This window comes from Sus scrofa, chromosome 8 (genome assembly GCF_000003025.6).
Source record: "Sus scrofa isolate TJ Tabasco breed Duroc chromosome 8, Sscrofa11.1, whole genome shotgun sequence".
Classification (NCBI taxonomy): Eukaryota; Metazoa; Chordata; class Mammalia; order Artiodactyla; family Suidae; genus Sus; species Sus scrofa.
Window position 1 is genome coordinate 56,033,680 of NC_010450.4, and position 27,957 is coordinate 56,061,636.

The window sequence follows — 27,957 nt, forward strand, 5'->3', positions numbered from 1 at the left end:
TACTTTTTTTTTTAAGGGGATTTCCCAGATGTGGCTAAGTGGGTTAAGAACCAGACATAGACGCTGGAGGCCAGCGTGTGAGATGAAGGGATGCGGGTTGGATCCCTGGCCTCTCTCAGTGGGTTAAGGATCTGGCATTGCTGTGAGATGCAGCTTAGGAATTTCTTTTGCAAAAAGAAAGAAAGGGACATAAAACTACTCTCTCTCTCTAGCATATTAAACCAGCAAGCAGCTTACTCTCCACACTTGTTCAGAAGGCAGCCTCCATGTCCTCACCACCATCTATACCTCTGTAACCTGAGGGTAATTGCTGCAATGAAATCCTGCTTTTTAGGCTCAGCAATGAGCCACTACCCTCCACAACTAGGGACTTGTCTTCTGTTTGCATTCTCACAATTTTTTTTTTCTTTAGGGCCACATCTTCAGCAACTGGAAGTTCCCAGGCTCCTGGCTGGATCAGAGCTGCAGCTGCCGGCCTACACCGCAGCCAAAAACACAGCAACCCGGGGTCACAGCCGTGTCTGCGACCTACAGCACAGCTCATGGCGACACGGCATCCTTCACCCACTGAGAGAGGCCAGGGATCAAACCTGCATCCTCATGGGCACTAGTCAGATTCCTTACTGCTGGGCTTCAACGGGGGCTCCTATGCTCACAGCTTTGAATCCATGACATTCCCCAAATATTTTCTTGTCACAGCTCACTGACTGTATTTTTCTCCCTTACTGTTTAAAACTTGGAAGGCACTTTTTAAACGAATAGACTTGAAACGAAGCTCCCTTAGTTTTTGGGGTTTTTTTTTTGTCTTTTTGCTATTTCTTGGGCCGCTCCCACGGCACATGGAGGTTCCCAGGCTAGGGGTCGAATTGGAGCTGTAGCCACCAGCCTACTCCAGAGCCACAGCAACGCGGGATCCGAGCCGCGTCTGCGACCTACACCACAGCTCACGGCAACGCCGGATCGTTAACCCACTGAGCAAGGGCAGGGACCGAACCCACAACCTCATGGTTCCTAGTCGGATTCGTTAACCACTGCGCCACGACGGGAACTCCGAAGCTCCCTTAGTTAAGGGTGGCTGTGGATGGAGACCTAAAGGGTGCCTGAGATTTGTTTTTGACCGCTTGAGGCTTGAAAGGGCGGGTGACCAAGCTTCTAAAGAGGCTGGTCGAAGCCTGTAGATTTGTCTTTAATAGCGCTGTTCTCTTGCAGGCACCCCAAGGCAGGGGGTAACTTTACCACAGTTAATTTAGGAAGGAAACCGAGAAAGGCAGTGGACTCGCTCCTCCTTAGACCCAAGGGCCAGAGCGAGGGGCGGGGGCATAGGTGCGGCTGCCCCCGCGCGCGCCCCCGGCCCGGCCCGGCCCGGCCCGGCCCCGTCCGGTCACAGCAGCCGTGCTAGCCCAGGGGCGGGGCGCGCGCGGGCGGCGAGGGGGCGTGTCCGGCGGGCGCGCGCGGGCGGCGAGGGGGCGTGTCCCGGGAGCGGCGGCGGCGGCGGCGCGGGCCGGGCGCGCGGCGCAACCTCCTGTGCTGGAATGTGCGGCTCCCGCGAGCTCCGGGCGCCCGAGCCGAGCGAGCGCCGCCGAGGCCCCGGGCCCCAGACCCCGGCGGCGGGGGCGGTGGCCGGGACGGCGGGGCGGGAGCCCGAGGCCTGAGGCCTCTGCAGACCCCCTCTCGGGGCTCGGCGGGCCTCGACGGCCCCGGGCCCAACTTTTCCTCCCTCCCCTCCCCCGAAAGTCCGGCAACAAAGAAAAGGAGTCGGAGCAGGAGCCGCGCCGCCGGGGCTTCGCCCCTCCTCGCCCAAGAAGGCCGGTAAGCGCGGCGTGGGCCAAGGGCCGGGCGGGTGGGGGCGGCGGGCCGGGCGGCCGCGGGAGGGGGAGGGCGCGGAAGGACGCGGAGCGAGGCGCTGTCCAGGGCTGATTTGCAGATCTTGTGGCTCCGGCGGCAGCGGGGGCGGGCGGCCGAGCGGGCTCGGGTTACACGGGGACCCGGGGGCCCTCGAGGTCGGCTCCCCGCTTGGGGCCCCGATGTTGGCACTTCCCCTCGTCGTCGTGCTGCCCAGGTCCCGCCGCCGCCCCTCGCCCGCCGTCCCTGCCGTCCCCTCCCTCCCCGGCCTCTCGCCGTCGCCGGAAGGCGCCGTGGGGAGCGGCAGGGCGGGTGGAGTCGGCCCGGGGCCCGGCGGGCCCGCCGCTTGGGCTGGACAGCGAATTCTGCGCTCTGGCTGCCTCTCCGCGCGGGGCCCCCTCGCGGCCGGGGCCGGGGGCCGGAGGCTGGGGCGCGCGTCCCGCGGGCGCGGCGGGGAAGTGAGCGCAGACTTCCGGGGCGCGGGGGGCCCAGCGCGCGGATGGCGCCCGCGGAAGGCAAGACTCGGCCGGTGCGGCGCAGGGACCGTGCGTCCTCTGCCCGGCCTCTGGCTGGGGGGACCGGGCCGGGGGGTCTTGGTGTGGCCGGCGGCGCCCTGAGGTGCGGATCTGCGGTCCTCGGTGCAGGAGGGAGCCCGGGACCAGCGCCGGGACGAGTCGGGGCGTGAGGGCGCGGGGAACCGGCCGGGCAGGGAGGGAGCGAGGCGCCGAGTTTGCAGAGCCACTTTGTGTCGAACATGTTCAGAGAAAATGGCCGGATGCCTGTTGGGGTTGGGAGCTCGGCCGCGGACGCCGGAGCTGGGGCCGCAGCCCCGAGGGCTCAGCGCCGGACTCCGGGCGGCGCTCAGACCGCCTTCCGGATCCACGTTGCGGTCCCTTTGCGCATGGGGGATCAGGACCCGAACGGCGGGGGGTCAGGAGCCGGGTTGCAGGGTTGAGCCCTCGGACAGCGTTTGCTTTGTGTGATGGCATCTGGTTCTAACTTTGGTTGGTACGTGTAACTCGAGCGGGGCGTGTTGATGCAGTTGGGCGATACCAGCTCCTGTCTGGATTTGGGTTTTAACTTTTTTTTTTTTAAGTTTTTTTCCACTCGTTTTGCTTTTTCTAACTTGCAAGGAAACACCTAATTGGAGCATAACGCCTATTAGAGTGGAAAGTACGGTGTGAAGACGGTTTATAAGATGCCCAGCGTGTTTTCAAGGGGACCTTGTAATGGCTCCGCTAGGCAAGTGGGCCGAGTCACGCACATGCAAGGAAGTTGCTGATTGTGGAGATGAGTTAACCAGTTATATGAGTTGAAAATTTCTTTAATTTTTGAATTAAATGCTCAAAAGAAGTCTTGAATACACCAGACTTCTCTTTTCACAGGAAAAAAAGGTCTGTTATTTTTTTTTTCATTTTTTAACAGGTCAAGTCATTTATAAATAAGAAATAAGTGGTACTTTTTTCACAATATCGTTAACTCTTGAACAATACAGGTTTGACCTGTGCAAGTCCACTTAAATGTGGATTTTTTCAACAAATATATTGGTTAGTTTTTTTGAGATGTGCAATATTGTGAAAAAATTAACAGAACATGTAGCCTAAAAATATCCAAAAAGGGAAAAAGACATGTTATGACTACAAAGTATATGTAGATACTAGAATCTTATCATTTACTGCTGTGAAGTGTATAGAAACTAGTAAAAAGATAAAATTTATCAAGACTTGTGCACACAGGTAGGTAATCGACCATACACGAGTGCCATTCACTGTGGAGAGAAATGTAAACAAAGATTCAGTATTGTCATAACTACATAAAATTAGCCATAGGGCACGTTGTTCTAAAGTAATGACTTCATGGCCACCTCCTGTTAAGATTTTGGTTAACTCAGGTGTTGGAAGTACCTGCTTGAAACCCCAGGTGAATCGCCTCATTTCCATGTGAGCAGTCTCTGTGGTAAATTCTGTGGCAGTAAAATTTAACCTCTTACAGTTGTTGCTTTTTTCATCCTGGTTGGTGCAATACCGAAAACCTCGACTAACGCCATGGACCCATAGTGCCATTTGTGGTGCTGGAAGTGCTCCCCAGAAGAGTAAAAAGTGAAGAAAAACTTTAGTTGCTTGATACAGACTCACATAGATTGACGTCTGCATTTAAGGTTGCCTACCATTGCAAGATAAATGAATCCACCCTAAAGACCAGGGGGTTTTGTTTTGCTTTGTGGGGGAGGGGGTTGCCTTTTTTTTTTTTTTTTTTTTTTTTTTCTGAAATAAGGGTCGCACTCGCAGCATATGGAAGTTCCCAGGCTTGGGGTCGGGGGAATCCAAGCGGAATCTGTGACCTGCACCACAGCCCACAGCATCGCCAGATCCCATGCCCACTGAGTGAGGCCAGGCATAGAAACCACATCCTCATGGATACTAGTCAGATTTGTTTCTGCTGTTTCGCAGCAGGAACTCCTGATTTTTGTTGTTCTAAAAAAGGGAAATTCGGGAGTTCTTTTGTGGCAGAGTGGGTTAAGGGTTTGGCGTTGTCATTGCAGTAGCTGGAGTCCCTGCTGTGTGGCATGGGATTGATCCCTGGCCTGGAAACTTCCATGTGCCTTGGGCATAGCCCTCTCTCCCCACCAAAAAAGGGAAAAGAAATTCCTGAGGCGATGATTGCACCTATGCCAGCATGTTTGGTTTTAGGAAATACCTTTTTATCTCATATTGAAAATTCAGTGTTTTGGAGTTCCCTGGTGGCCTAGCATTTAAGCATCCAACATTGTCACTGCTGTGGCTCAGGTTTGGGAGGAAGGGAAGGGAGGGGAGGGAAGGAAGGAAAGAAAGGAAAGGAAGAAAGAAAAGAAAAAAGAGAAAAAAATTTTTATCCTGCCGTATAGCACAGGGAACTGTAGTCACTTTTGATGGAGGATAAGAAAAAGAATGTATATCTATATGTGTGTGTGTTTGTGAGACTGGGTCACTTCGCTATACAGTAGAAACTTGACAGAACACTGTAAATCAACTGTAATAGAAAAAATAGGAGTTCCCATTGTGGCGCAGCGGAAACAAATCCGATGAGGAACCATGAGGTTCGGGTTCGATCCCTGGCCTTGCTCAGTGGGTTAAGGATCCAGCGTTGCCGTGAGCTCTGGTGTAGGTCGAAGATGCGGCTCGGATCTGGCATTGCTCTGGCTGTGGCTACAGCTCCGATTAGACCCCTAGCTTGGGAACCTCCATATGCCGTGGGTGTGGCCCTAAAAAGACAGAAAAAATCCAAAAAAAAGGAAAAAAAGAAAAAATAAAAATCATAAAAAAAGAAAGAAAATTCACTTTTTAGTGGGTACAGGATTGCTATAAAAGGAATGCCTATGGACTTTGAATGTAATTTGAGAAAAAGCAAAGTCATTAATATGTGACTTAAAGCAAAAGGAAGGTGAAGGATATAAAGCTGTCAGTGAAGGTTGGTTCATAAATTTTAGAGAGTTGGCTTAAAACATGTCAAGATAACCGATGTAGTGTCTGCTGATCAAGAGGCAGAAGAAAAGATCCCAGACTCCATCCGTTAAGAAAATCATTGATCACAACCCTTGTAGATCAACTATACTTGAATTAAAAAAAAAAAAAAAGGCGTCGAGGAAAAAGAATAGGAGCCTGAATAGGTATTTAATGCAGACAATAGTGCCCCATTCTGGGGGAAAAATGCCACAAAGCACATTTATAGTAAGGAAGTGAGCAAGCACTAGGACTCCAGGCAGGAAGGGATGGGCTAACCCTTCTGTTTGGAGCAAATGCAGTCAAGTTAGGATCAGGACTGCTCTGTCTGTAAAGCTGCTCACCCTGAGCCTTGAAGGGGGGAGATTAACACACCTATATCAGTCTTGGTTGTATAACAAGAAGGCCTGGACAGTCAGAACCTTTTTCTGGATTGGTTCTGTCCATGCTTTGTCCTTGAAGTCCAGAAGGACACGGCCAGTGAAGGCATTGCCCTGACTGCCCAGAATGGCAGGTTCCACAGGAAAGCTGATGCATGGTCTGCCTCCCCTAGACACACTGTCTAATTCAGCCTCTATGTCTAGGGTCTTTAAGGCTCATTGCACGTGGAATGTACTCTGTGGGAAGATTGAGAGGATTGTCACTGCTGTGGAAGGGGAAGCCCAGCAGAACGTCTGGCAAGTCCAGTGGATGAAGACTTATGACCCACTCCCAGTTAGTGAATAGCACATCATCATCATACTGTATAATCAATAAACTTACCTGTGCTGTGCAGCGGAAATTGGCAGCATAGTGTAAATCAACTATGCTTTAATAAAAAAATATAATAAAATATAAATAGTTAAGAAATACCTAAACACTGAAAATAGTAAAACATTGCTGAGAGATGTTAAAGAAAACCTGAATAAACAGTTACTGTAATCATTTTTAAAAAACCTTACCTGTTGTGTCTTGTGAGAATCCAGTAACTGCAAGAACCCTGAGACACTGTCATTGTCTTTATCAACTAAGTGTTCATGTGTAAGACTGTATTGAAGTGAATAGCCCATTCTCACACAGATGTAAGGTGACTGATACTTAGTATAAAATTAATAATGTATTTTCCTGTGTTTATAACTTTGCCTTCAAAAAAATTACACTACTGTACATTGTGCCTTTCTCCTGACTGGTCAAACTGTGTAGCAGTCTGTAATCACAGGTAGGTGGGTTTTTAAACTAATGTGACTTTCCAAGACTGTTTGATGAATATGACTATAATACTGTTTGCCATAAAATTTTTATAAAGATTCGTTCATTTGCATGTACTCAAGACTACTAGAATGTAATTATGTCAGTTTCATTAGGCTACCATAAAGCAGGCATATGCTTCTTTGTGGTCAGTGAATGAGTCATTATAGTTGTGAATAAGTATGAATTTCTTTTTCATATTTTCATTTTTGATACCTAGTGGTATAACATGTATAGTATCTACGGTGTTTTATGTCATATAAGGCAGTATGGATGTCTTACACACATCTTGTCCACAAACTCACGGTATCAGTAAGTACAGCGCTGTAAATGTATTTTGTCTTACTTTTTTTTTTAATTCTATTAGATGATAGTTGACTCACAATGTTGTGTTCCCTTATGACTTTTTTTTTTGCCGTGCCTGTGGCACGTGGAAATTCCCAGGCCACACACTGAACTCGAGCCTCAGTAGTGACCTGAGCTGCTGTGATGACAATGCCAGATCCTTAACCATGAGGACAGTCCTATGACTTCCTTTTCCCTAGCTTACTCTATCATGAGAATACAGTACATAACATGTATAATATGCAAAATTTATGTTAATTGTTTATGTTATCTGTCAGCAGTGGCTATTGGTTAGGTTTTTGTGGAGTCAGAAGTTAAACTCAGGAGTTCCTGTCGTGGTGCAGTGGTTAATGAATCCGACTAGGAACCATGAGGTTGCGGGTTCGGTCCCTGCCCTTGCTCAGTGGGTTAACGATCTGGCGTTGCCATGAGCTGTGGTGTAGGTTGCAGATGCGGCTCGGATCCCGCGTTGCTGTGGCTCTGGCGTAGGCCAGTGGCTACAGCTCCGATTCGACCCCTAGCCTGGGAACCTCCATATGCCGTGGGAGCGGCCCAAAGAAATAGCAAAAAGACAAACAAACAAACAAAAAAATCCCACGTAAAGAAGTAAAACTCAGATTTTAGGCTATACTAGGGAGTCGGTTCCCCTGACTCCTTGTTGTTCAAGGGTCAACTGTAGTTTGTTTGTTTTTTTTCTATTTTGACTGTACCTACAGCATATGGAATTTTCTGGGCCAGGAAATTCTGAGTCAGTCTGAGCTGACCTACACCTGCAGCAATGGTGGATCCTTAACCCACAGTGCCACAGCAGGATCTCCCTATAGTTTATTCTTTTGGAGGTAGTTGGGTTCATATGAAATTTAATTCACTGACCGATTATTACAGGCTTCGATTTTCCAGCCTGTACTTAGTCTATGCAGAGATGGCTTTTGGATCCACCCACCCACCCCCTTTGTCTTTTTAGGGATGCACCAATGGCATATGGAAGTTCCCAGGCTAGGAGTCGAATTGGAACTGCAACCACTGGCCTACACCGCAGCCACAGCAACATGGGATCCAAGCCACATCCATGACCTATGCTGCAGCTTGTGGTAATGCTGGATCCTTAACCCACTGAGCGAGGTCAGGGATTGAACCTACCTCCTTGTAGATTCTAGTCAGGTTCTTAAGCTACTGAGCCACAACGGGAGCTGTGGATTTTTCCCCTTTCTGATTGAGACCAGTAAACTGCTGACGCAAGAGTTGGGAGGACAGCATATAAGGAATTTATGTATGGAATTAATGTATGATGTAAAATATAATTTTAATTAACACTAAAAATGAAGGTTACTTAAATTTTTGTACCAAAAAAGAAAAGCACTGGAGGGAAGCCCTACTGGTAGTAAACGTAGTTGATGGACGAGTTGTGTCAAACATTGGTAGAGTTGTTCCCATGGTGGCACAGCAGGAATGGAGCCGTCTCTGCAGTGCTGGGATTCAGGTTCCACCTCCCCTGCCTGACACAGTGGGTTAAGGATCCAGCGTTGCTGCAGCTGCGGCTTGGACCTGATCCCTGGCCCGGGAACTCCATATGCTGTGGGGAGGGCCAAAAAAAGGGGGGGGGGTTTAGATGTCATAGACATTGTCTTTTAAAGGCTTATTTTCCGTAGTTAACGAAGCTGATTGAAGATTGCATGGGAAAGTGAATTATTTGAAGTTAGGAAGAATTGCCGTGACGTCTTTTTATTATTTTTAATATCTATCCTTATTGCAGTGATGTCTTGGTTTTAGACCAGTAAGCATTGTGTTCACTCTGCTTTTGTGTTTTGTTGGAACGCAGAGCAGAGCAATGGCCACGCAGGTGATGGGGCAGTCCCCTGGCGGCGGAGGGCTCTTCCCGGGCAGCGGCGCCGTGGGCATGGCCTTGCCTAACGACATGTATGACTTGCCTGATCTCTCGCGAGCGGAGCTGGCCGCGCCTCAGCTCATCATGCTGGCCAACGTGGCCTTGACCGGGGAGGTCAGCGGCGGCTGCTGTGATTACCTGGTTGGCGAAGAAAGACAGATGGCGGAATTGATGCCGGTCGGGGACAACAGCTTCTCGGAGAGTGACGGAGAAGGACTGGAGGAGTCCCCTGATGTCAGAGGCGAAGCCAGGGGACTGGAAAGCATGGAGCTGGAGGGCTTGGAACCCGGGGTCGTCGAACCGGGACCCGAATGTGCGGGATCCGCTGCCCCAGAAGCTTACAGCTCCAGGAGCGAGCTTCCTCCAGAGGCACCTGTCACAGAGGACAGATGCAAGAGCTTGAGGACCAAGCCCTTTCGCTGTAAACCCTGCCAGTACGAGGCGGAGTCTGAGGAGCAGTTTGTGCATCACATCCGTGTGCACAGTGCCAAGAAGTTTTTTGTGGAGGAGAGTGCAGAGAAGCAGGCCAGAGCCCGGGAGGCCGGCTCCGCAGCTGCGGAGGAGGGGGACTTTTCCAAGGGTCCCATCCGCTGTGACCGCTGTGGCTACAACACCAACCGCTACGACCACTACGCGGCCCACCTGAAGCACCACACCAGGGCCGGGGAGAACGAGCGCGTCTACAGGTGCATCATCTGCACCTATACCACGGTGAGCGAGTACCACTGGCGGAAACACCTGAGGAACCATTTTCCACGGAAGGTGTACACGTGCGGAAAGTGCAACTACTTTTCAGACCGAAAGAACAACTATGTTCAGCACGTGCGAACTCACACAGGTAAGAGGGCCTTGCTCACTTGTCAGCGTCCCCCCAGGTGGGACAGCCTCAGAAACACGCAGGATTTCAGACCCCCAGGTGGAGAGAGTGCCCCCCTGGGTCTGTGGGTAGCCGCTAACCAATACTCGCAGCTCTTAACGCTTTGTCACATTCCGCACGTCATTTTTTTTTTTTTGCTTTTAAATGGCTGCACCAGCAGCAAATGTAAGTTCCCTGGCCAGGGGTTGAATCCTGGCCGCAGCTGCAACCTCTGCCAAAGCTGTGGCCATGCCAGATCTGTGCTGAGCTGGGGATGGAACCCACACCTCTGCAGCGACCTGAGCTTGGGCAGTTGGATCCTTAACCCGCTGCACCCCAGGGGGGAGTTCTGCCTGGCAGTTCATGTTTTCATATAGCAGTTTTTTGAGCTGTGCTCCAGTCCCACACACCTTATCCATTTACAGTTAGAATGCGTTGGTTTTAGTACAGTCACAGGATTGTGCAGCCAACACCATAATCAATTCTAGGACATCGTCACCCCCCCCCAGAGAAACCCCTATTAGTGGTTGCCCCCCATTTCTCCCCAGCACCCCTTAATTATTTGCTTTGAAGTTGACTTTCAACCCTTATAATCATGGGGTCTCACTTTTGAAAAGCAGCGTCTGTAACTGTTGGTAGTTCATGTTCTCGTTTACATTACACTTTGCTGATGTGACTTGGTACCTTCGAAGGCTGCTCCCTGGTCTGAACAACATGACAGGGTAACCTAGTGCCAGCTCTTTGCATCACATGTGAGAAGGGGCTTGGGTACTGTTGGCATCAGGTCCCTTCTGCAGTAGTTGTCAGTCTGTAGGACTGAACCTCACGCTAATAAAGTGGGTGCTAGGGGAGGAATTGAGGTTGCTTTGCTTAAGTGTAGACATAACCAAGAAAACTTGCAGAGAAATTCCCTGGTGAGAAAGACTCTGTAGCAAGATTTCTAAGCCCCAGCAGGTAGCTTCTCTGTGATTTAAAGATTTCAAATCCAGTCGAGTAAAAGATTTGCAAAATTACATGGCCTAGGAAATGAAAATGACCTGGACATCCTACACCATTAATCACTTGACAGTTAATCAAACGACCTGTTAGACTAAACTAACCTCACCTACAATATCATAAAATAAATCTGAAATGCCATACGTGCTTGAACCGTAAGTACTGCATGTTCCTTTAACAGTATTGTCAAAATTCTGGGGCTTAGTTTAGAATCAGCTGTAATCCGTGGCGCTTTCAGCATCTATGGTAAAGGATACGGTTTTTGTGTGTGCATGTTTATGAGTTTTTTAACTTGAGATATTGCTGACATTGATGAATTTTTACAGATATATATACTCAAAACCACCATGTAAGTTAACATAAAGAATATTACCCCAGTGCCTTTGTCTTATTAAATTTTGATGTGTGTGTGTGTGAATTATATTGTGACGCTTAAAATTTTTTTTTTTTTTCATTTTATTGCCACACCTGTGGCGTATGGACGTTCCTGGGCCAGAGATCGAATCCTAGCCTCAGCTGCAACCTGTGCTGACCTAGCCATAGCTGGGGCAATGCCAGATCCTTTAATCCACTGTGCTGGCCTGGGGATCGAACCTGCACCTCCACAGCCACCAGAGTTCCGGTAGTCAGATTCTTAACCCGCTGTGCCATAGCAGGAACTCCAAAATTGTTGAATCACTACACAATTTAAAATTTGTCCCCAAGGAGTTCCGCTATGGCATAGTGGGATTGGCGGCTTCTTGAGAACGCTGGGACACAGGTTCAGTCCACAGCCCAGCACAGTGGATAAAGGACTGGTGGTTGCTGCAGCTGTGGCCTGGGTAGCACCTGTGGCTCGGGTCCGCTCCCTGGTCTGGGAGCTCCATTTGCCTTGGGATTAGCCAAGAGAAAAGAAAAGAATGAAAATAAAATAAAAATTTTCCCCAAGTCTAAAATATTTTTAAAATAAATCAAAATTAGTTGATTTTAGAACATTTTTAGAATTAGGAAGAAAAGGAGAAATGGAGAAATCTGGGAAATTTTCACTTTTAGTGTCAATATACAGTTTTCATTTTCATCTAATTACAGTCGAGGTGACTAATTTTAATGGCAGTATTTTATTTTGTTATATTTTTTAGGGCTGCATATGGAAGTTCCTAGGCTAGGGGTCAAATCAGAGCTGTAGCCACTGACCTGCACCACAGCTCACTGAGCGAGGCCAGGGATTGGAACCCCCATCCTCATGGATACTAGTCAGGTTCTTTTTTCTTTTTTCTTTCTTTTTTTTTTTTTTTTTTTGTCTTTTTGTTGTTGTTGTTGTTGCTATTTCTTGGGCTGCTCCGCAGCATATGGAGGTTCCCAGGCTAGGGGTCGAATAGGAGCTGTAGCCACCGGCCTACGCCAGAGCCACAGCAATGCAGGATCCGAGCCGCATCTGCAACCTACACCACAGCTCACGGCAACGCCGGATCGTTAACCCACTGAGCAAGGGCAGGGACCGAACCCGCAACCTCATGGTTCCTAGTCGGATTTATTAACCACTGTGCCACGACGGGAACTCCCTAGTCAGGTTCTTAATCTGCTGAGCCACAATGGGAACTCCTAAACTTATTTGATCTTAACACTTTTTTGTGGGTGGGGGGGTCTTTTTAGGGCTGCATTGGAAGCATATAGCGGTTCCCAGGCTAGGGGTCAAATCGGAGCTATAGCTGCCGGCTTATACCACAGCCACAGCTCACGGCAATGACGGATCCTGAACCTACTGAGTGAGGTCAGGGATTGAACCCACATCTTCACGGATCTCAGTTATCACTGAGCCACGACCACAAACATGAACACAGCTCCTTCATGTTCTTTTATTGAGTGCTTAAGGTTGGGCGCTTTCTTCTACTCTGTGCTAAACGTGAGAATAATTTACTGAGGAAAATGGGGTGAGTGTTTCCTAAGAGGAAAACTTGAGACTTGAAAGCCTAAAGGGATATGCCCAAGGTCACATACAACTAAGATTCAAAGTTCTGAATCTTTTTTTAGGTAATTATAGTGAGGAGGGGATGAGGATTTTCATTTGAGTCTTCAATCAAAAGATTTTTCATTTTGTGGTTTTGATATTTAAGCAGGTCACAAATCCTACTTTCATAAATGACGTTTTTGCCTATATGTATGACTCCAAAAATCGCTGGTTCTAGAATATTTATGCCTATATTGGTGAATTGCGCAGATAGAAACAATCCATTTTGTTATAAGAATTTCAGAGCAAGTTATCCTTAATTGATCCTTCATGTTAATCTATACCGGTATTTTCCTTCCATTAACATTTTTTGGTAACAGTTTAATTGATATGCAATTTACATACCATATAATTCAGTGTGGTTTGTTTGGTCTGTTCTAGATGTTTTATATAAATGGAATCATAAGTTGCCTTGGCAGCCACCTTCTTTCATTTAGTATAATGTTTTCAAGGTTCATCCATATCTTATTTTTTGCCAAATAATACTCTCCTATATGGATATGCAATATTTTGTTCATTCATCAGTTAATGGATATTTAGATTTTTTCCAGTTTTTGGCTATGATGGATAATGCTCTTATGAACTGTCATATACACGTTTTTGTGTACACATATGTTTATTTTCTTAGGAGTGGAATTGCTAGGCTGAATGGTAGTTGTGTTTAATACCATTTGAAGAGCGAGCTGGCAGACTGTTTTCCAGTGTGGCTGCACAGTTTTACAGATACATGCATACTGTACCAGATTCTCCACATCCTAACAAATACGTAGTCAGTCACCTCTGTTATTTTGATTATAGCTATCCTAGTGAGCTTGATGTCTTTGTGTCTTCGTGGTTTTGATTTATATTTCTGACATGACTGATAACATTGTGCATCTTGGAGTTCCCGTCATGGCGCAGTGGTTAATGAATTCGACTAGGAACCATGAGGTTGTGGGTTCAATCCCTGGCCTTGCTCAGTGGGTTAAGTAAGGATCTGGCGTTGCTGTGAGCTGTGGTGTAGGTTGCAGACGCCGCTCGGATCCTGTGTTGCTGTGGCTCTGGTGTAGAACTGTGGCTACAGCTCCTATTCGACCCCTAGCCTGGGAACCTCCATATGCCTCGGGAAGCGGCCCTAGAAAAGGACAAAAAAAAAAAAAGGGTGCATCTTTTCAGGTGCTTAATAAGGCCATTTATATGTCTTCTTTACAGAAATATATTTGACATTTTTTGAGCTATCTTAGAATTTTTCCAGGTCAAGCTGGGCATTTTGCTGCTACAACATGTTTATAGCTAATCTATAGCTACTAAATAATAACAGTAAATAATTATTAGAAACACATTTCACACTGATCAGTGTATTCTTTTTTTTTTTGTACTCTTCATTTCCTTGTTCCATTTAAAAATTTTTTTTTATTTTTAGACACATCTATTACTATAACTCGTAGACAAAATAACTGATTTTTTTAATAACTTTTTTTTTCCTTTTTAGGGCTGCCCTGCAGCATATGGAGGTTCCCAGGCTAGGAGTCATATTAGAGCTTTAGCTGCCAGCCTATGCCACAGCCACAGCAATGTCAGATCCGAGCCACATCTGCAACCTACACCACAGCTCACAGCAACGGCAGATCTTTAATCCACTGAGCAAGGCCAGAGATTGAACCTGTGTCCTCAGGGATGCTAGTCAGATTCATTTCCACTGAGCCATGATGGGAACTCCAAGAACTTTTTAAAAATTTAATTTTATATTGGAGTATAATTGATTCTACACAGCTTTTTTCTTTTTCTTTTTTTTTTTTTTTTTCTTTCTTTGGTCTTTTTAGGGCTACAATAACATGTAACATAACTTTTCTAACATATGATAAAAATGGATTGGTTTGCCAGGAACAAGAAAAAAAATCCTTATTAAAAAATGCTGAGTACTGAATGATGTGTGTAGTGTTAATGCGAATCGTATTTGCTTTATTTTGTCCTGTATGAACACTAATCCTGATGTTCTTGCAGGAGAACGTCCGTATAAATGTGAACTTTGTCCTTACTCAAGTTCTCAGAAGACTCACCTAACCAGACACATGCGTACTCACTCAGGTGGGTGACAGATGGGAACTTTACTGTCATTTCAGGAAACTGCATTACAAGGAAGTTCTCGCAGACCTGGAACTGGGTCATTATTTATGGTTTATTTTAATATAATTTTGAAATTAAAAGAGTTAAAAATTACTGTTTGGGGTTCCTTTGTGGCTTAGTGGGTTCAGGATCCATCGTTGTCACGGCTGTGACTCTGGTGGTGGCTATGGTGCAAGTTTAGTCCCTGGCCTGGGAACTTCTGCATGCTGCAGGCAAAGCCAAAAAGAAAAAAGAAATTAGTGCTCTGCTAGTGTGTAGCTGTATTTTTTTTTTTTTTCTTTTTTGGCTGCACCCACGGCATGTGGAAGTTCCCAGGCCAGGGGTTGAACCTGCACCATAGCAGCCACCAGAGCCACCTGCATTGATAATGCCAGAATCTTAACCTGCTGAGCCACAAGGGAACTCCAGAATAGCTATTTTTTTGTTTGTTTTGTCTTTTCTAGGGCCACACCCGTAGCATATGGAGGTTCCTAGGCTAGGGGTCTGATTGGTGCTGTGACCGCCAGCCACAGCAACTCGGGATCCGAGTGCGTCTTCGACCTACACCACAGCTCACCGCAACACTGGATACTTAACCCATTGAAGCAAGGCCAGGGATAGAACCTGAAACCTCATGGTTCCTAGTCGAATTCATTAACCACTGAGCCATGATGGGAACTCCCAGAACAGCTATTTTTTTTAACACTGATTACATACTGACATAATACTGAATATATTGGGTGTAAGTAAGAAAAGCTAATGTTGGTTCTTTTTACCTTTGTAATGGGACTGTTAGACAATTTAAAATTACCTGGTTGCTTGCATTTTATTTCTGTTGGGTCTTGCTGTCTTAGGTCAGTAATGGTGTAAGATTTGATTATAGTATGAATTCTGATTTGAGCAGCTCTGAGGGCTCACAGCATGTTTGCTGGCCTCTCTTGACCCTGCATGCTTTCATATTACATATTTGGAATGTTCTTTCTCAATCTCCTGAACTACTGAGTTGAGTCTCTTGCCTAGAAACCTGTTTTTTACATTACTTTTAGGTGCTTTCTGGTTTTATTTTCTGCAGGTAGCATGGGTGCTTTGTTGAGGGTAGGCCATCCTGTCTTAATGATAATTCTGCAACATTTAAAAGCTTTTCATGGGTTGACTTGTTTTCATTTTCATAACTATCTTACGGTGTATAAGTTCTATTTTTGTCCCATTTTACAAATGGGGAAACTGAGACTTTGAAGAAATATGGCCATTTTTCCTGTGACTGTCCCCTCCTTTGGATTTGTCTTACTTGCTTTCTTATGGAATCATTTCGTTTTCCTCTGTCCCTGTGCCTCGTATAATTTGTATACTGGAGATTAAATCTAAATGTTTTAAATTGTAGTTACTAATGGGTCTCACTTCAAGTCCTATCTGGTTGACCTATGATTTGTATCATGGAATCAGAATGAGAGCACGCACATCTTTTTCATTGAATCAATAATACCTTTGTCATTGTACACCTGTGTATCTATGTGTTTTACACCAGTCAATAATCATTGCCTGAATGGTTTTGCATTCACTGCTCTTATCTTGAACTTTCTTTGCTGTATTTTAAAGGTGGTTTTTAGTAGTTGCTGTTACAGTACAGCAAGTATTTTAAAAGTGTTAATAATGAGTAATAGTTAATATTTAGTGTATGCATGCTGGGTACTGAAAATTTGGGGTTTTTATCTCTAATCTTAGTGCCCCTAGAATACTTAAATCCCAATTTATACAGTAGGACATGGGCTTAGAGAAAGTAGATGCTTTAAAGTTAATTGTTATTCCTCTAAGTTATTTCCAGCAGTCCTGCGTTTTAGTACTTTTAATTGAATTCAGCCAGGGTTTAGCCTCAGTCCTCCACCCTCATTGTCCGATATCAGCATTGTTAAGAGAACATTATGGATCAGAAAATGGCTAAGGAGCTACAGCTAAGGAAACAGGAAACAAAAGTATGGTGAGAGCAGAGTGATTATCTTTTGTTTTGTTTTTTTTGCTATTTCTTGGGCCGCTCCCGCGGCATATGGAGGTTCTCCCAGGCTAGGGGTCGAATCGGAGCTATAGCTGCCAGCCTACGCCAGAGCCACAGCAACGCAGGATCCGAGCCGTGACTGCAACCTACACCACAGCTCATGGCAACGCCAGATCGTTAACCCACTGAGCAAGGGCAGGGACCGAACCCGCAACCTCATGGTTCCTAGTCGGATTCGTTAACCACTGCGCCACCACGGGAACTCCAGAGTGATTATCTTTTATGGGGATGCCAGTAATTTGTGAATCAAAAACAGGAAACACGTGGTTAGTTCGTTTTGTATATGATTGTGAAGCACATGAGGCCAGTTTTGCTTTCCTCTGTGAGTGTGAAGCACATGAGGCCAGTTTATGTCCTCTGTGAGTGCTGAATTATTTCCAGCTGACCCTGTGTTTTAATACTTTTAGTTGAAATTGCTGATAACACTTGCAAATCAGGTGAAGCTAAGTGAGGTAAAATTGGGTGGGTTTTCTTTCTTTTTTTTCCTTTTTTTCTTTTTTTATGGCCACACCAGGCTAGGGGTGGAATCAGCTGCCTCTGCAGCCCCACACCATAGCACGGCAATGCCAGATCTGCGCCACATCTGTGACCTACGCTGCAGCTCTTGGCAACTCAGGATCCTTAACCCACTGAGCGAGACCAGAGGTTGAACCCACAACCTCGAAGGGACTATGTCAGGTTCTTAACCTGCTGAGCTGCAGCAGGAACTCATGGGTAGGTATCTTGCTGCTTAGGTTGCATGGAGGTGGATGCTTTCTCAGTGGCCTGGAGTCTGATCTTGCAGGTCACCTTAGGCATTTGGTTCCTTTCTCATGTGAATGTATTTTAGGGAAGAGAAGTGTATGCTCATTCTCTTATTTCTGGGAGAGATTACGCTCAGTTGAGTTTGGTACTTTTTTTTTTTTTGGTCTTTTTAGGGCCACACCCAGGGCATATGGAGGTTCCTAGGCTTGGGGTCCAATTGGAGCTGTAGCTGCCGTCCTGCACCACAGTCACAGCAACACGGGATCCGAGCAGTGTCTGTGACCTATACCATAGCCCACAGCAGTGCAGGATCCTTAACCTGCTGAGCAAGGCCAGGGATTGAACCTGTGTCCTCATGGATGCCATTCAGATTCGTTTCCACTGATCCATGACGGGAACTCCGAGTTTGGTACATTTTAGCTAAAATGCAAAATAAATTGGTTTCTGAAGCAAAACCATATTGGTTTTTTCCTTGCAGCACGTCCATTAGCATAGGTCTTCCCAGGCCATCGTAGGAAAGGATCAGTCTCGGTCGGTGAAGTACAGACATGCTAACCTCAGCTGCAGCTAGTGGTGCCTATAACTAATGGTTGTGACACTTGTTCACTTCGGTAGTGGAAGATCCTGACATAAGCCCCAGCACTCCCTGTCCTGTTCTCAGTAGGTGTGCTCCCATTTCATTGTGGATGAAGTAATCAGTTTGTATCTGTAGGTATCCCCCTGGATAGTTCCCCTATCCTGCTAGTGTAGGGCTTCACTGGGAATATTTTCCCATTATGACCGTAATGGGTGTTTGTTGTGTTTTGGGTTTTTTTTTTTTTTTTTTGCTTTTTAGGGCCACACTCACAGCATATGGAGTTTCCCAGGCTAGGGGTCAGATTGGAGCCGTAGCTGCAGGCCAGTGCCACCGCCACAGCAACATAGGATCTGAGCTGTATCTGCAACCTACACCACAGCTCATGGTGATGCCGGATCCTTAACCCTCGGAGTGAGGCCAGGGGTTAAGGCCTCATGGATGCTATCAGATTCGCTAACCGCTGAGCCATGATGGGAACTCCATAATGGATGTTTGTTAAAGGGAACTAACAACTTGCTAAGTTCTACCTCCACTTACCACTCTTCTTAAAATGGAGAAAAAAAAAATTTTAGCAAAAAAAAAAAATTTACTCTCCCTTCACCATTTAATTATTATTACTGCACCAGGGTTCAAACCTGTGCCACAGCAGGAACCCAAGTCACTACAGTGACAACACTGGATCCTTAACCCACTGAACCAGAAGGGAGCTACTGGGCTCTTCTTCATAAGAATGTGTAAAGTTTATAAAATTCCCTTTTTTGAATTTGTCTTACATCTGTACACTAATTTGGATAGAATAAAATAGACATCGGACGCATTTTGAAAGATATAAAACAAGTAAATATTTATTAGACCTAGAGAAGGGAATTAAGTTAAAACCATTAGTACAGGTACGTTGCTGTGTCTCTGGCATAGGCCAGTGGCTACAGCTCCTATTAGACCCCTAGCCTGAGAACCTCCATATGCCGAAGGTGTGGCCCTAAAAGGACAAAAGACAAAAAAATAAAATAAATAAAACCACTGGTACAGGGCAAAAAAGATTTACCTTCACCTAGGTATTAAGAAACTAAACTCGATGATGGAGTTCCTGTCGTGGCCCAGTGGTTAACGAATCCGACTAGGAACCATGAGGTTGCAGGTTCAATCCCTGGCCTTGCTTAGTGGTGTAAGGATCCAGTGTTTCTGTGAACTGTGGTGTAGGTCGCAGACGCAGCTCAGATCCCACATTGCTGTGTCTCTGGCGTAGGCCAGTGGCTACAGCTCCGACTGGACCCCTGGCCTGGGAACCTCCATGTGCCACGGGAGTACTCCCTAGAAAAGGCAAAAAGACCAAAAAAAAAAAAAAAAACCAAAACTACTCTTAATGACTAGATCTCCCAATACAGGAAAGATTTAATGGCAGGAAAGCAACATGGGAGTGGGGTGAATGAAGCATGTGAATGGTGCCGACACATTTTAAACAGGCCTGTGAACCTGCCTTTCCTGACCATCGCACAGGTGAAGGCTTGCATCTTTCTTGGTGCTGGCTGTGTAAATACCCATGAGAACTTATAAAAGGGTGACATTTTCTTTTTAATTCTTTAATGAGCACAATGTTTTCCTAAAGAGGTCAACTCCATTTTTTAGCTATTTGTTCACATAAAGATAGAGTTTATATGGTAAGGCAGGATGAATACAGGAAATCTTCCCTTTAGTTGACTCATTCTAAAAATTACCAGTTTATTCCCAAAGTGATGACTTACAGGTAATGAATATTGACTGATTGGCTATCTGCTCTGTGCTGAGTGCTTTGTATGGATTAGATTATTTATAATTCAAAACAGCTAAGAATAATTCACAGATGCAATGAGGTACTGCTGCATAGCACAGGGAACTATATCCAGTCACTTGTGATAGAACATGATAGAAGACAATATGAGAAAAAGAATGTGTCGATGTATATATATATACCTGGGTCACTTTGGAGAGCAGCAGAAATTAAACATTGTAAATCAACTATAATTAAAATTTTTATTTTATTTTATTTTTTTTTTTGACTTTTCTAGGGCCACTCCCGCAGCATATGGAGGTTCCCAGGCTAGGGGTCGAATCAGAGTTGTAGCTGCCGGCCTACACCACAGCCATAGCAACACCAGATCCTTAACCCACTGAGCAAGGCCAGGGATCGAACCTGCAACTTCATGGTTCCTAGTCGGATTCGTTAACCACTGAGCCACGACGGGAACTCCCCAAAAGATTTTTTTTAAAGAATAATTCACAGGTGAGGAAGCTGAGCCTTTGAGTCTCCAGTGCCTTGCTGACGACCGCACAGTAAAGCTGCAGAACCCCTGCTTGACCCACAGATAGCCACACTGTAGAACAAGTTCTTAACCATTATGCTGCATATCTTCCCTGCCTGCTGTGTCTGTATATGTTCAGGAAACGTTGTCTCTGTTGACCTCCCTCAATGGGGAGGACACGATGATGGGACCGTGTGCAGCTAGTGTAATGTACATGTTAGAAGCTTCTGGTTATGATGTGTTCTCGGTCAGTGTGGGGAGGAGCTGCGTCTACTGTCTGAAGGACCTGGATATGGTTTTGTTCTTGTGATCGAGTATTCTGTCATCAGCCATCTTTTCCTCATGTAAAAAAACTCACCATCTACGTGGTTTTACTAAATGCCTCCGTAGTTTTGTTGAAAAATGAAAACAATTAAATAAGATTTGATGTGAATTTGAGAATGTTTGAGAAGTGAAATTTCATACATGTCACTTTCCGTTTTTCTGCTACGCTTTCCCTTGGACCAGTGGGGTATGGATACCGTTTGGTAATATTTACTAGAGTGTGATCTAGGTGGGTATGTATTCAGGTAGAATGAGTTCATCTCTGCCTTTAAATGGGGGGGGGGGTGCGGGGTGCTTCTGGTCTCGTGTGTGCCTGTGGCTGTGACTGTGTTTGCTTGTTTTATGGACCATATCTATTTGTTGCCTCTTTTCACTCAGCTGGTATCTTTGCCCATTCTCTAGAAGAAGGAGGGAGAGAATCAAGACTCGGGCTCTATGTTTGCTGCGAAGTAGCACCCCTGGGCACTGGGAATGTTTGCTGATTGAAACTTGACCCAGTTCCTGCTCTGATGCTCAAAGGGTTAAGTTGAGAGGAAAAGCCTTTTACTCCCAGAGGCCAAAGCATTGTTTTCAAACTCTGGGAGCGGTAGCTTAGAGTGTGAGATAGTTATTTTGAAGTCTCAAGACTTATCTTAAATGTACGGGAATTTTATATTCTACTCCCTTATACATTTGTTTTAACTAAATATAAAAAATGTGAAATTATCTTCTCTCTTTGGGTGACCAAGCCCCTAAATTAGCCTTGAGAGCCCAGGTCACTTTGCTGGTAATTGACAAATCTGTGTTCTCTAATAGTGCTGGAAAGCCTTAGCTTGGTACCCGTTTTAGGAGATGATGATGAACTGAGAAAATTATCCTTCCATTTGGTATGAGAGTCAGTGTCAAGGGGAAGAGAAAAGATATACAAATAAATATGGTAAATGTGAGTTGCATGATGAAGTCTTCGAGAAATAGTTTTTGTGGTTTTTTGTTTTTGTTTGCTTTCCTATGTATCCAATTCCTTGTCAGGTGATTTGAATAAGTCTTAATTCACTTCCTGGTGTATGTCTCCGGTAACATCTCTTGTTTACCCTCAGGTGAGAAGCCATTTAAGTGCGACCAGTGCAGTTACGTGGCCTCTAATCAACACGAAGTAACCCGCCACGCGAGACAGGTGCACAACGGGCCTAAACCGCTGAGCTGCCCGCACTGTGACTACAAGACAGCAGACAGAAGTAACTTCAAGAAGCACGTCGAGCTGCATGTCAATCCACGGCAGTTCAACTGCCCGGTGTGCGACTACGCAGCTTCCAAGAAGTGTAATCTGCAGTATCATTTCAAGTCGAAGCATCCCACCTGCCCCAGTAAAACGATGGATGTCTCAAAGGTGAAACTGAAGAAAACCAAAAAGCGAGAGGCCGACTTGCCTGATGACAAAATCACCAGCGAGAAAACAGAAACGGAGCAGGCAAAAATAAAGGGGGACGTGGCTGGGAAGAAAAACGAGAAGTCTGTAAGAGTGGAGAGAAAAGAGAATGTTTCAAAAGAGAAAAAGCCTTGTAGTAACGCCTCCAGCCAGGTGACTACCAGAACTCGCAAATCAGCCATGGACGCTAAAGATGTGGAAGCCCACCCAGGAAATCGTTCAGAAGCAACTTGCACCACCAAGAAGAGCAAGAGGAAGGTGGGCGCTGAAGCCCGTCCCTTACAAGAGCCTGTTCCGGATGAGGAACCTGCGCCAAAAAAGAAGAAGAAGGCAGAGAGCAAATCCAGAAGTGGCCAGGAAACACCAAAGGGTGACAGCAGAGTCGAGAATAAGAAGCAAAGTATTTGCATGAAGAAGAGCACAAAGAAGAAAACTCTGAAACATAAATCCTCTAGAAAAAGCAGCAAGGCCGCTCAGAAGGGTACTGTCCAGCAGAAACCTGCTCAGACAGAGCCTCCTCAGGTGGGGCCTGCACTGCCAGACCCGCCTCCCCCTCCTCCCTCTGTGGGGCCTGGCGAGGTCATTCAGGTGACACCTGCTGAGGTAGAGGTTGCTGGCACGGGGCCTCCCCCTGCGCCCCCTCCTCCTCCTCCTGCGGGGCCTGCGGGGGTCGTTCAGGTGACACCTTCGGAGGTAGAGGTCATTCAGGTGGCACCTGCAGAGGTAGAGGTTGTTCAGGTGGCACCTGCGGAGGTTGAGGTTGTTCAGGTGGGGCCTGAGGAGAAGGAGCCTCCCCCTCCTCCCGTGGAGCCTGCGAAGGTTGTTGAGGTGGTACCGGCGGAGGTAGAGTTTGTTCAGGTGGCACCTGCGGAGGTGGAGGTCGCTCGGCCTGATGAGATGGAGCCTCCTCCTCCTCCCCCTCCCCCCGTGGGGCCTTTGGAGGTTGTTCACGCCTCACCTGCTGAGGTTCAGGTGACAGCTGCAGAGGTTGCTCGCCTGGGGCCTGATGAGAAGGAGCCGCCGCCTCCTGTGGAGCCGATCCCCAAAAGGTCTCCTCGAAAAGAGAGTGACCGGGAAAAGCCCGACCCGCGGAGGGCCGTGACCCAGGAGGCACAGGTGCTTGTTGAAGGTGGCCCGGTGCCGGTTCAGGATGGGGCCTGTGGGCAGGACCTGTCACCACCTCCACCTCTGCCGGGGGAACTCCCGAAAGAAGAGGCGTCCGGAGACCGAAACGTTGTCCCTGCAGGCGGAGGCGGTCAGGAAGCCCGTCTCGGGACTGTGGAGGCAGAGGAGGCCGAGGAGGCCGTGGAGGGTCCAGCTGGTCTTGGCGCCGCCATCGAGCTGTCTGCTCAGGTTCCATCCTCCGAACACAAGCCGAGGGAGCCCGAACGTGAGCCTCCGGAGGGCGCACGGGTGGCGATGGACAGCGACGGGGACAAGGCGGAGAGCGCCCCTGGCAGAGACCCAGCCTCCCGAGGACCCGCGGCTCCCGGGGCGTCCCCTCCGGTCACCACGGCCGCAGGTGGGGCTCCGGACGTGGAGGAAGATGAAGGCATCCACAGTCACGACGGAAGCGACCTGAGCGACAACGTGTCCGAGGACAGCGACGACTCAGGGTTGAACGGGGCTCGGCCGGCCCCACAGGAGACCCGCGGGAAGAGCGGCAAGGATGCATCGGCGGCGGGCGGGTTCGTGTGCATCTTCTGTGACCGCGCGTTCCGGAAGGAGAGGGACTACAGCAGGCACCTGCATCGCCACCTGGTTAACGTCTACTTCCTCGAAAAGGCGGCGCAAGGGCAGGAGTGACGCGGCGCGGGCGGGTTCAGCTTGAGGTCTGGAGGGTCCCCGTGGCGTTGTGTGGTCATCTCTGGGGCGGCCCGCCCCTGGTCCGTCATGTTGCTTTATTGGGTGTTGGTCTGGGTTTGTAAGCGGCGGGGCCGGCATGTGTAGCTATGAAGCGGGTCTGAGGGCGTGCACTGCAGCAGCAGGCGGGGAGGTCTGTTGGTTCCTGCACGGAATTGAACCCTTGGGGCCCAGGTGGCGTCAGAGCGGGCTGCGGCTTTGTCCAGCTCCGACTTGGCGGTGTCTCCCCGCGCCTGTCTTCCTGTCTCACTTGAGTGTATTCCTAGTTCCTCTTTTGCCCTAGCAAAATTGGCATACTTCGGTAGCAAATTACCTGAAGAATTTACCTGCTTTATTTAAAGTTAGCACTTTAAAGAATTTTTGAGATGAGAAGAGACATTTAAATTGAAGAGAAATTGTGCCAACAGTGCACGTTGTACTAGTCCAGGTATTTTACTTCCTGAGTTTTGATCAATACAAATTTCTTTGTGTATGTTAATTGTCATAAAAAATATTTGATTTTGGTGTGTTTTTTTATTTCGGTGCTTTAATGGCTTAAGATGTTGCACTTTTTTTTTTTAAATCTATGCAGTTACAATTTTTTCTAGAAGTAGCATTTGTGTCAAACAGTAACACTTTATATATATGTTTGCATTTTATTTTTTCCTCATAGGAGGATACTTTTAATCTTGTTTGCAAAAGGCAGCTTTCTTCTTTGGCTGCAGTTGTCTTTTCTGCAGAATATTAGTGTGTGCAGATTTGTGAGCAGATGAAACAAGTTCAGTTCATTGATTTGGCTAGTCATATCTATGCCAGAATCTGCATCTAAGTTATTTTTTTTTAATGGATATATTGAATTGACAGCACCCAGTTCGAACTTTACAATAAATAAACCACTTAGTTTATAGTGAATGGATTTGTATCTCAACTACCAAACATAAGTAAAATTTTTTGGTCTATTGTATACTATCATACCTTTGAGGAACTTTTTTTTTTTTTTTTTGTAGATGGTATTTATAGATCTACTCTTCTGAATAAAGAACTTTAGTTTTATTTGGAAACTGCAAATCTGGAATCAGGAGGCAGAAGTGCTCCTTCACATTATACAGAATATCAGTGTGTGAGATTCCAAAGCCATAGCAATGACACAGAAAACTTAGGAAGAGAAGGTAGCATGGATGCTGGTAGACCTGCTGCTGCTTCCTGTGAATTCGGTGAAAAAGGCTGGTGAAAGTTCAGTTCAGTTCATATTTTTAAAAATCACACTTTCTCAGGGATCTCCACCAACTAATGCGTGTCCTGGCTGTTCCTGTGACAGCCTTTTTCTTCAGACAAGGCCTCAGTTGAGTTGCAGCTGCTTTGGTGTTCCTATGGGGCACTGTGTTTAGAAGAGTATGTACCCCAGATTTGTTGGTAGATTCTTTGGCCAGTTGCCGAAGAATATGAAAGAATCCAAGATTTTTTTACTGTTGATTGTTGATAACAGTTACTGATTGTAGTCTAATTATGTGTGATCCCAGTAGGGAACCTCGAACAGTTCCTATCCCCTCAAGTTCTGTTCTGAAATAACCACTTTATGTTTCATTCATTTCTTTTTGTCTGATGATGTCTGAGGCAGGTTTTAGAGTTTGGCAGTGCAACACGAAAGATCAGGAAAATATTGAATTGTGGGTGAAAAACTTGTTAAAAATCTGAGAAGTTGATGTTAAAACACATTTGAGCTTGGAATTGACTGGAAGGCCAAAGATTTCAAGAAGCAGAAGATTGTCTCAATACGTGAGGAGTAAATTGTGTGTTACTGGTGTGTGTTTTGTGTGAGTGATGGGGATTTATAAATGGTGTGAATTCTTAGCTCCGACAATCAGTGTCAACAAACACATCAAGCTGCAAATATTTATGTTTTAAATCTTAAATTATAAGGCTAGTTAAATCTTTCTAACAGCTAGTTTTAATGTTTATAGGTACATTTTATGTAAGTTTCCTATTACAGTGTATATGAAAAGATTCTTGTTCTGTACGAACTACAGATTGGGAATCAGTTTGGGGAAGGGGTTTTGTGGATTCTTTGATACTTCGAAAGAAAAAAATTTGACTTCTGGGGAATTTGGATTAATTTTCTTACCTAGATTTTAAGAGTAGAATGCCAAAAGTATGAAGGAAATTAAAACCCCTTATTATTAAAGTGATCTGTGAAACCATTGTTGCTGGAAATTGAGTAGATTTTGAGGCCTTTCTTCCAGAAAACAAGGACTCAATTGTCAGAACCTATATTAGGTTCCTAACTTTAATGCCATGTATTTGTACTTACTAAAATTGTTACATTGAAAAGTATATTAGAAATATGAACTTCTAGTCTAGTTGGAAGTTCTTCCATTTTAAAAATGTGATATATGCATGGGACTGTTTGAATCTTTTTGTTTTCTCAGTTTCCCCTCCACTGGATAGGATTGAAGCTAGAATTTTCCCTTTCGATAAGTAAAAAGTGAACATGTTATTTGTGAATTGATGTTTAGTGTTAGAGTTGGAAGTATTTAGAATATATTTTAAGCCTATTCCTCGGTAGCCTTATAAAAAGATATCTCTTAAGTATCTTTTGCACCTATATTCACATTGGTTTTCAAGATATTTTAAGTTATATTTTTTTCCTCTTTTCAGAGTTGCTTCTCTGGGATTGCTTTTTTTTTTTTTCAATTGAGGTATAATTCACAAAGGGCTGCATTTTTTTTGTTGTCATTGTTAAGATTTCTTATAACTATGGCAAGATGTTTTACTCTAGTCTTCCAAGAAGGGCCATTTTTAGTTTTTAGTCACTTCTAAAGTCACATGGTCTTTAACTTAGGGGACTATTTTGCATTTGATTGCTGATTCCGATTTAAGCTTAAGTCATCATGTACATGTCACTCATGAATGTTGATCATGGAAGGACTGCCTTTCCTGCGGTTTCGGTTCTGGACTGAAAAGATGGGGGAGAAACTTCATTTTCTGTTCTGCGCTAATCAGAAAAACAGCTCCTCCTCAGTGTCCTTGCTGACTGGATTGATGGCGTTAATTCCAATTTAAGAAAGTATCTGAATCTTGGTTTGAGTAGATTTGGGATCTACATGCACTATGGACTAGATCGGATAGCTTCTACTTTTTCACACGTATACATCGGCTCTCCCCACTTTCCTCAATATCCATTAGTTCTTGAACTTGGTAAACTGGCATTGAAACAGTACAACAATGTTTTGTTGCACCAATTTTATGAACTTTTACAGTGCAATACGTATTATTTTTCAGAGACAAACCAAAGGTTAATTTCTTAAGGTTCTTGCTGTTTGTTTTCACAGCATTTGATGGAAGATCTTTTATATGCATTTGTATTAGGTGAAAAATAAACAAGATTGCAAATCTTTTTTTTTCTTTTTAAAAGCAAACCATGTACCAAGTTTTTGGTCCAAATTATGTAGGATAAGTTAAATTTAAATTGCATTCTATTAACCAATATGAGTGTATTTCTGTAAGTATAGTTATGTTGAAATAAAGTTTTCAAAAAGCATGTTTGCCTTTGCTTATTATTGGCATATATCAAATATTAAGAAGTCAGATTGATTTGGCTGGATTTGCAAGTGTATGAATAATTTTCAAAATCTTTTACCCTGGATCCCCCATGCTAGGTGGGAAGGTTGCAGAGGTCTTTGTTGTTGGGGTCACAACCCACAGAGACTGTCCTGTAACCTGCCTTCTGGGAGGTGGAGCTGGGCGAGAAACAACCACACACAGTTGACAGCAGGTTCTCCATAGTAATTCCTTCCCAACGGCAGAACCCTTCAAGAATTTTTCTTTTCGGGCCATACTCTCGGCATATGCAGGTTCCCAGGCTAGGGGTCTAATTGGAACTGTAGCCCCTAGCCTACACTATAGTCACTCAGAAACTGAGCTGCGTCTGCCACCTACACCATAGCTCCCGGCAAAGCTGGATTCTTAACCCACTGAGCGAGGCCAGGGATCGAACCTGCATCCTCATGGATGCTAGTTACCACTGAGCCATGACG

The 27,957-nt window shown here is 45.8% G+C and overlaps 3 protein-coding genes across 4 annotated transcripts in view; all 3 read left to right on the top strand.

Annotated features, from left to right (window-relative positions):
- LOC110261959 (translation initiation factor IF-2-like) overlaps positions 1 to 1,813 on the top strand; it is a 39,715-nt gene extending 37,902 nt beyond the window's left edge. Inside the window, exon 3 of the mRNA XM_021100538.1 lies at positions 1,405 to 1,813. Coding sequence (XP_020956197.1) covers positions 1,405 to 1,813 — 409 coding nt within the window. The remainder of the gene's footprint in view (positions 1 to 1,404) is intronic.
- REST (RE1 silencing transcription factor) lies at positions 1,503 to 27,461 on the top strand. 2 transcript variants are annotated; one of them, XM_003129021.4, is made up of 4 exons: positions 1,503 to 1,809; positions 8,713 to 9,616; positions 14,601 to 14,684; positions 21,753 to 27,461. In XM_003129021.4, exons 2-4 carry the CDS (start codon positions 8,722 to 8,724, stop codon positions 23,885 to 23,887), a joined length of 3,114 nt encoding a protein of 1,037 aa, XP_003129069.1. In that variant the 5' UTR covers positions 1,503 to 1,809; positions 8,713 to 8,721; the 3' UTR covers positions 23,888 to 27,461. The 2 variants fall into 2 exon arrangements, with proteins under 2 accessions (XP_003129069.1, XP_005666747.2); XM_005666690.3 differs by lacking the exon at positions 1,503 to 1,809 and adding an exon at positions 2,314 to 2,460.
- LOC100621006 (RE1-silencing transcription factor-like) overlaps positions 14,601 to 27,957 on the top strand; it is a 166,732-nt gene continuing 153,375 nt past the window's right edge. Inside the window, exon 1 of the mRNA XM_021101377.1 lies at positions 14,601 to 14,684. The gene's annotated coding sequence lies outside the window, so the exon portion shown is untranslated. The remainder of the gene's footprint in view (positions 14,685 to 27,957) is intronic.

What these genes read in the sequence shown, in the direction of transcription:
- REST (XM_003129021.4), top strand. Translation starts at nt 8,722, where the DNA reads ATGGCCACGCAGGTGATGGGGCAGTCCCCTGGCGGCGGAGGGCTCTTC. An exon ending in GCACGTGCGAACTCACACAG is followed by an intron (nt 9,617 to 14,600) that starts GTAAGAGGGCCT and finishes ATGTTCTTGCAG; the next exon opens with GAGAACGTCCGTATAAATGT. An exon ending in ACACATGCGTACTCACTCAG is followed by an intron (nt 14,685 to 21,752) that starts GTGGGTGACAGA and finishes GTTTACCCTCAG; the next exon opens with GTGAGAAGCCATTTAAGTGC.